The sequence below is a fragment of the Gouania willdenowi genome, unplaced genomic scaffold (genome assembly GCF_900634775.1).
Source record: "Gouania willdenowi unplaced genomic scaffold, fGouWil2.1 scaffold_175_arrow_ctg1, whole genome shotgun sequence".
Taxonomy (NCBI): domain Eukaryota; kingdom Metazoa; phylum Chordata; class Actinopteri; order Blenniiformes; family Gobiesocidae; genus Gouania; species Gouania willdenowi.
The window spans coordinates 94,488-103,491 of record NW_021144926.1 but is presented as its reverse complement, the minus strand read 5'-3'; the positions used below and the strand labels follow the sequence as shown (position 1 = coordinate 103,491).

At 35.2% G+C, this 9,004-nt stretch overlaps 1 protein-coding gene across 1 annotated transcript; it reads right to left on the bottom strand.

Annotated features, from left to right (window-relative positions):
* Positions 1-4,978: 4,978 nt before the first annotated feature.
* LOC114458753 (transcription factor 7-like) lies at positions 4,979-7,725 on the bottom strand. The gene is made up of 5 exons (XM_028441147.1): positions 7,690-7,725; positions 7,360-7,583; positions 7,114-7,273; positions 5,124-5,231; positions 4,979-5,035 (listed from the first exon to the last, which is right to left on the bottom strand). The coding sequence occupies exons 1-5, from the start codon at positions 7,723-7,725 to the stop codon at positions 4,979-4,981; spliced, it is 585 nt and encodes a 194-aa protein (XP_028296948.1).
* Positions 7,726-9,004: the final 1,279 nt, after the last annotated feature.

The window sequence follows — 9,004 nt, the reverse complement described above, 5'->3', positions numbered from 1 at the left end:
CTATAGAACCAGAATTTAAAAAATAAGCTTCTTCATTTGTATTATTCCTTTATTTATTTCATTCAAGATTTATTTTTAGTTAAATTGCATTGTTTTGAATAGATTATGAAGGGATTCTTTTGACAATGAAAAATAGTGTAGTATTTTCCAAAAAAAAAATAAAGGAATATTTTTCAGTCATTTATATACAGTCCCATTTTGTAAAATAAATCGTGAGAGAATTGTATCGTGAACCCAGTATCGTGAATCGAATCGTATCGGGAGTTGAGTGAATCGTTACATCCCTACTACATAATATTTTATATTACTAAGTATTTATATCTTTTGACATTTCTATGAACAAAAAAAGTGCCACAATAACAATGAGAAAAAATATCAGGCACATTTAAAATATTGAATTTACAGTAACTGACATTATGTAAAATAGTACATTAGCAAGTTTTAAAATCATAATTACAAATTAAAATGTTAAAATCAACATATATGCTTGTTTTTTTAGACAACAGTTGTAATTGTAGCATAGGGGAACATAGACATCACCTGAGCAAGTAATGATGTGTATTCACATCATGCAAAGGTCCCTTACTGTAAATGCTACTTGTCTCTCATTCAAGGCATAATCCACAATAAAAGCACATTTTAATGTTACTGTCACCAATAGAGACAAATAGTCAAGCAGATGAAGTGGGATTTTAAAAGATGTCATGGTTCACTCTTTGTAAATTGTATAAATATTTGTCTAATTTCATCCTTGTTAGTGTTTAAATCAAGTGTTAGTCAATATATTTAAAATGTACAATATGTCAGAATTGTTCCTACCACTAGGGTGTTCTTGTTGTCCCCTCACACAATATGCACATGATGACATGGAGCATTACTTCCAGGTTCTTTATGAAAACAATGTCAGAATAATCCTGTCTATAATTCAAAGCCACACTGTTGCAGTGTCCTTTTAGCCTCTTCTGTGTTAATACAGACTTGACTCATACAGTCAATTTAACATCTGTAAACTTTGACCAAGGTCTTTCACTGAGTTGTTACAGTCATTTAATTTCCCATTTAAAGTCAGTAATACATTGATTATTGGTTTAAAGCATATGAATGTGCATGTCCAAAAATTCATTTTAAAAGACTGTGTTCATTTATTTTAGTAGTTTGTTGAACAAACACTCTTCACAACATATAGAACTATTTCCTCTTAAATCATATTCTCCAAATTCTGCTGACTCTAATGCTTTTGGTTGGAAAAACACTGAAAAATAAACAACCTGCACTCGGCCACTAACATCTTCTTTATCCTTTGTCTGTATTAAATTAAACTAGACTCTGATTTAGAGGGGAGAACGTTTCAGAAAGAGAGTTGTCCCCTCATGTATTGAAGAACTTAACTTTAACTCCCACATTGACTGTTGTATTGGTTACTATGGTTACTATTTGTGTTCCTCCCTGTGTTAAGTGTTTATATAATGTGAGTCCATGTAACAACTGCACAAGCTGAGGACAAGTATTGTATGTATACTCAACATTTCCTGGACTTCATGAATGGAATACAAATGTCTAATTACTTAACTTAATATCAGAGTACACACACACACACATGCACACACACACACACACACACACACACACACACACACACACAGAAAAAGTATCTTGGCTGTCCTGATCTGGTAACTCAATACCAACAAAATTCATACACCACAACACATTTGTCACATTACAAAATGTCACAAACCATTTCTCTTCCTGGGAGATCTTCGGTGACCTTAGTTCCTGTGGGTTGTTGCTACAGTTGACCTGTAGGAGGCGTGGTTTGGAGAATTAAGTGTAAGACACAATTTGTACCAGCAAATGTCGCCTTTTGGTTAAGGTGATACTCATTATTGGTAGAAACTTTCACGGGATGTTTGGTGTGTTGCTACGGAGACAACATAGGCCCTACACCTTTTTAACTGCTGTACACCACGTTATGAAGTAATAGAGATTTATAATGGAAATATGTGGACTATTAATTGAATACTGTACATATGGCATTAATGAAGACAATCATTGAATGAGAAATAAATATTCTGTAAACAAAGAACATATTGGACTGTTGTCTTATTTCACAATCTTACGCTCAGGAGAAAACCAGCAAGCACGTCAATGAATAGGCTGGAGTCTATACATCTATACAGTCCCTCAGTGGCTTTAGTTTATCACAATTATAATGATGATGTTGATCCAAAAATAGCTATGTTCATATAATCAGTCCTAACAATATTTGAATTAGCATATCTATAAAAGCAAGGAATCTCTTTCTCTCTCTGTGTGTGTGTGTGTGTGTGTGTGTGTGTGTGTGTGTGTGTGTGTGTGTGTGTGTGTGTGTGTGTGAGATTTGCTGTGACATGTGGAAGCCTGCAGCCCTTGCCTGCGATTTGTTTTTGTGTTGAATGTTTCTATACTACAAGATTTATTTCCTGATACAAAAGTATTATTGTTTATATATGAATTAGGGGTTTGGATGTGTATCATTATTACAGTATTATTTTTTATTTACTTGGTCTTGGTTTCATCAGGTTGCTGTGTAAGACTAGGTCACTGTACACAGCAGATACACAAAATAAATAAACTATCATGATGTCATTAAGCATACATACTGTACATAACAGTTGACTGTGGTCAGCAAGCTGAATGAAAATCAGAGGCAGCCGTAGACATGTACCTGCTTAACAAAGCTGCTAAATATGTTTATTGAATAAAACTTACAGTGTAATGGGTTGACTGAACTTTTACATTTTTATAGGCTATAATTGGAGAAAAGCTTGGTTTGCATCTACCTCTGTGTATGATTTGAAAAGTAACTACTGTCTCTAAATAAACACAAACTATAGTATTGATATAACATTATTTGGCATTATTTGGAAACAGTAAAAATAATAATAATAATTTCTTCAAAACCACACTGGCTGCTGGGAATTATTTTTGAAGAATTGAGACAAAGTAAAACAATGCAAAAGTTATAATTTGCTGTCCTACAAACAGATAAATATCCACTGCATCAATTTATGAATAATTAAATAACAACTCAGGTTTTTTTTTAACAGTTTGCAAAATAAAAAACAAAAAATGTGGATTTAATAATATGCTAAAAAGAAAAACATGAACAACTACATATACAATATAAAACTAGACTCAAAGCAACTTATTTTTAAACACCTCAAGCCATTCATTTTTTGAAATAGTCTCTGTACCAGTTGTATGTCTCACTGTACCAGTTGTATGTCCAATGTACCAGTTGTGTGTCTCAATGTACCAGTTGTATATAAGTTGTGACAGCAGATGATGTGGTAAATGGGACTCGAGGCAATGGATACAATCATATTTCAGGAGGGATTTGGTGTCTCATATTGTTTGTTAGGACGTGGGGACCTCTGCTGGTCATTTAGGAAAATGTTTTTCAAACACGACAGGCCTGCTCAGCAATTTCATGTCGAAATTAAAAAAACACCAAAACTTGATGTTTATGTAGCTTTTGTAAAGCTTTTAATGATGTATCACTCTCTGTGATAGATCATGTACCTGCTTTATATTCTCTCTCCCTGTATGCTTTTATTCTGACACCATCACTTCCGCATGTCGGCTGAAAAAAAAAGCCAGACCACGTGACCTCGTGTCACGTGACTTCGGTTTTCGTTTCAGCGTTCAGAACGGAAAAAGGAAACAGCTGATTTTCTATTTTCAATTCTAAACGGGGAAAGGAGAATGGAAAAGGGAAACTGCTGTTTTTCAATGTTCAATTGTAAAAGGGAAAAGGAGAAAAGGACACGGGAAAATCGAAAAACGGGCCAATTTTGGATTTGTTTTATGGTTTTTTGATTAGAATAGTAAAACGGTTTTCTTGTTTATTGGTTGAAAAGGAGAGGAAGAAAAATGGTTATTTAATTTTGGTTTATAGATGAATTTGGGATTATCCAATGATACCCAGACCCAATAGCACTCCACCATTAGGCCACATCTTCACAAAGTTGCTTCCAAAATAACTTCTCTCCTCAGAGTAGGACTTAAACCATTGTCAATTTAGTCCAACCCAGGTTTGAAATCTCTGAGAAAAAATGTTGTGGTTCACAGTGTGAAATGCAGCACTTAGATCCTATCAAATGAGAACAGAAACTCTTCCTGAATCAGTGTTCAACCTTATTGATCACTTTGATCAGAGCTGTTTCTGTGCTGTGATCAGAACCAAAGCCTGACAGAAATGTATCAAATACTAATGTTGAAGGTTATTAACTCAGTTGGTTGAAGACCAGCTTCTCAATGATCTTGGCCATGAAAGGAAGGTTGGTGATTGGTCTTATCCAGTATAGAGGTAGCAGTTCATTATCTGACACAATCAGTCACAACTGACTTTAAAACAGGTTTAAACAAGTGTGATGGCTTTGTGTCAAGGCAACCAGTTGATGGATGAAGCTGCTGAACACTTTCTTCTATATTGTACATTTCTATTACAACAGAAGTTCTAAACTTGTGATCGGGACCCAAACATTGGGTCACAGTCACATTTTCAGTGGGATGTAGAGAAAAAACATAAAAAAAACCTTTTGGTGTTATTGTAACTTCTCTCTTTCCATCTCTCACTGCAGACATTTCATTTTAAAAACTAATATTAAAAGTGGATTTTTACATACTACTTATCTTTTACTCTTTAAACTGCACTTTTTCATTTATTTGTAAGTTGGTTAAAATGTTTCCTTTAGACTGTTATAACAGTGTGATTATTCTTTATGTTCAGTTTTGTATTATTTCACATAAAAACATGCTTCACATTTTATTCACACATTTTTATTCATTTAAGAGAAAAGAGAAGAGGAAGTAACAGATTCCAGAGGAAGTCCAGGTTGTTGTTGGTGCTGATGATGTGTGTGTAATGTCATTGGTTGGTTTGACTCTGAGATTAAGTGACATCATCTGTTCGTTTCCTCTTGTTTTTCTGGGATGATCATTTTGTTTTCTCAGCACGAACACCTTTGGCCTGACTTCGTTTCTTCTTGTTTCTCTAAAACCAAACACATGAAACTTTTAATCAGCTGATAAAACACTTTCACAGGTTGCTGTGTCAACATGTCTGCACAGTATAGACTTACATAGTTGATTCTGTTAGTCCAGCCAGGGTTCTGGATGGTGTGGAGGAGAGCATGCTCTATAGCCTCAGCATGATATCTATTTTTTTCCTCTAGTGACAATGTTTTCCACTGTGGATGGACAACAAGAGAAGTGTCAGTCACACACACCAAAGACCAAAGTTTAAAGATCATTCCTGGAGGAACAAACGCTAACACTTTATTTGAAGTTTTATACATAAGGCTGACATTATCTGTCATTAGCATGAATAAGGTGTCATGAAAGCTGTCATTGTGTGTTGTTTTGCTAAATGATGACACTTTTGGAGCTATGTTGGCATTTTCTGGATCTAGTGGGGTTAAGTAGCTGGGTTAGGAGTTAGGGCAGAGTTCACCAAGGGCACCAGGTGACCTTCATGGACCATGTGAGGGGCCTTCAGGAGCTCTAGGTACCAATGAACTCCATCTAAAATCTGATTAACTTTCCAGGATTCAAACTCACAAAGATAAATACAGACGACAGATGTAGTTAGTATTTCATAAAGTTAAATACTGATACACGTGATAAAGTTTTAGTTTAAGATTAACCAGCCACTTACAGTTGCCTTCGACAATTCAGCGTTGATGATAATGTACATATACATATGTATATATATATATATGTATACAGCGCTAGAGACGATAAAGAAACTTTGTTTTGAGGAAAAACAACAGTTTTTAAAAGATGAGAGACCAACACCTGAGTTACCAGAGCTTCAGCAAAGGTAAGGTCAGAACATTGATCTTATTTTTTACAGTGAATGGTAGGATTGACTTTATGGATGCTCCTCACCGAGGCTGTTTGAGTTGTTGTTGTTGTTGTTGTCATTTTCTTTGTGATTCTGTTTCCAACACAAACAACGGATGAGCTGCCGTGTCATGACATATATCTTGTTGGGAGAGTATGGAGGCTATATTAAATAATTGTTTATGTTTCTTTAATGGTGTTTATGATGTTGATTTTGTTAGATGCTAAATACTTGTTCATGTCTTGCTGGGTTTTTTCTTTCTTATTATGAATTTTATATTTTGATAAGCGCATTGACATGACTTTGATGTAAATTGAGCTGAACAAATAAAGTTGAATTGAATTGAATTAACACTTGCCAGCAAAAACATATGAAATCATCATTGGTGTTGACTTGCAACGTCCTGCCTACCCAACCCTAGTGCTCACGCACATCACTGATTGTCTCTGTTAGTAATGTATTGTATTAACTTTCCATTTCATTATAATATTCAGATTTATCATAAATAATTGAACATGAACATGTATTTGAAGTTCCATTAAAGAGGGGTGGAGGTGGGGTCACATTTGAGCATTTAAAAATGTACTTGAAAGTAATGCAATAGTTACTTTCTGAAGTTAGTTTTTATAATTTGTAACTGAGTAAGTACATTAGTTACTTTTTGGAAGACGTATCTAGTAACTAATTACTTTTTAAGAATAACTTGCCCAACACTGGGTATGTTATATATAATATGATATGAATAAAATATATATTTTTAAAAACACAAGGTGGATTTTACAAATTTGTAATATTTTACAATTAGCTAAAATTGGTTTTTTTGTAGTTAGTAAAATATCAACATGGGGATTTTTTTTGAAATGTAGAAAATGAAACAATTCAATAAATTAGGAGAGTGTTGCATGTCCAAACTTAAACATTTCCAACCTTTTAAAGTGCATGTTATTATCTTACCCTGTAATTAAAGTGAAACCGTGAAAAAGTAATATTTAAGAATCTCTTTTCTAACTGGTAGCCCTTTAGACTATGCAGTACCTATGAAGTAGCTCACAGTTTCAGAAAGGTTGGTGACCCCTGGGTTAGGACTTAGGGTAACAAACAACACTTATTGACAGCCTTAATGAGACCTTACCCATGCTAATGACAGGTGCCATATCATAATAATGACAGCGTAATGTCAGCCTTTATGTATAAAACTTCAAGTGTTACTGAACAAATTCACTCACCCGTTCACCAAGGACTTTGTTTACCACAGTGCTCATCCTCTCGCCCAGCTCCTCCTCCACAGACTTCCTGTTCTCCTTCAGGAAGAGCATGAAGGCGTTGGGGGGCTTTTTAACATACGGCTCCTTTGCCACCTTCACCTCCTTAATCTTCTTTGCCGTTCTGGAGGAACAAAACACAAATACACAGTGTAAGAGCACGATTCGGACTAAGACACAAGAAAGACATGTAGGATCAAAACAACTCACTGTGAGACTGGGCCCTTCACTGGGGCCATCACTGGGGCCATCACTGAGGAATTTTGTGGGGGGCAGTACTCCGATTTCAACAAGATGGTGTCGACTGTACGGTCCTCAATGGTTGGGGCCCCATATCTGACATCAATAAACACTATAGGGCCAGGTTTACAGTGGCCCCTGTACTGGCCTCCATGTTGGGCTCCGTACCTGTGCTCTTGATTGGGGACCTTTTTCTGAAAAGTAAAAGAACATCTATATTTTAGGAAGAATCATTAACACATTAACATTATTAAGTAGAAAATTCTACAGAAGGGGAAGGGGGCGTGTCCAGGTTCTTACCAGCTGAACATACTCCTGCTTTTCCCGGGCACACATCCGCTCATCAACAGGACACAAAACATCCTCCAGACTCTGAGGGAGGAAATCATGTATTAGTAACAAAGGGTAAAATAATGTAAGCATTAAGATCAGTGATATTTACAAACACTTTACATCAGTTATGCAGAGAACCACAATAATAATATACAGAATGATCTCATCAATCATCCAAAGTTAGAGAAAGAACAACTGAACAAAAGCTTCATCTTTAAGGAGAATGTTTCTGTCAATAACTGTAATAACTACTTCTACCAGTAGAAATTCACTGATAAAATTATTATATATGAATATAGAGCTTCATTTGTGTTTAGGTTATGTCTTACTTCAGTTAAAGTTGGCTGTTGAACAGCAGGATGAGATGGAGGTAGAAGTGGGGGGTTAGTGACCTCCTGGAGCCCCTCCTCTGAATCCTGAGGATGGAGATGCTTCCAATGCTCTGCTTTCCACCTCAAGGTGATTATTTTCTTCATAATGTCTAACATTGACACATAGAAACATTAATGCTCACTAACTGTGATCTATTACAGTGTAATAATTCGCAGACTAACCAAAGCTCAATGACATTATGGATCACTGTTAAACAGCTGCTAACAGTTTACCACACTACGTGCTAACCACTGCAGAGATGAAAGACATCTCATTTACATCACTGTTACATTGCATTTCTCTATATTGATCATTTTTAAGATGTTTATGTAGATACACATAACACCCAGGGCACTGTCACATTAAGTCTGGAAACATAATATCACCTTAAAAGCACTTACTTTGAGTTTGCTTAATATTTTTAATATCAAAGAGCGATGTAGACTTCTGAGGAGAATTCCTTGTTGATGAAAGCTCAAAAACTGAAGATAGAAGGTTTTCTATGCTGAAGATGAAAGTTCGCTGCACTTCAAAGCCAAGTTGGTTTGTTTGTACAAGTTGCTATGGAACACAGAAATATGGAACACTTGGTTTCCATAGTGATAATTTCAGGTGACTCAGTAGCCTCAGGTCATCTACATGCAGTGCCTGCACTAAAATATATCGTTTACAGTTAGAAAAAAATAGTCCAAACTAAACTAAAAAATAAATAAAAAATGATATAATTCAAATTAAATGCACGGCACAATATAACAATTTTAGGATATTTTTTCATGTCTTTAGCTTTTAGACCAGAACAGAAGGGGTTCATTAATTGGTCACATTCAAAGATTAAAGATTAAAATATTAAATCAGGGCTTTTGCTTTTATTTATTGGCATATACTGTATATTTTTACACATATACAAATC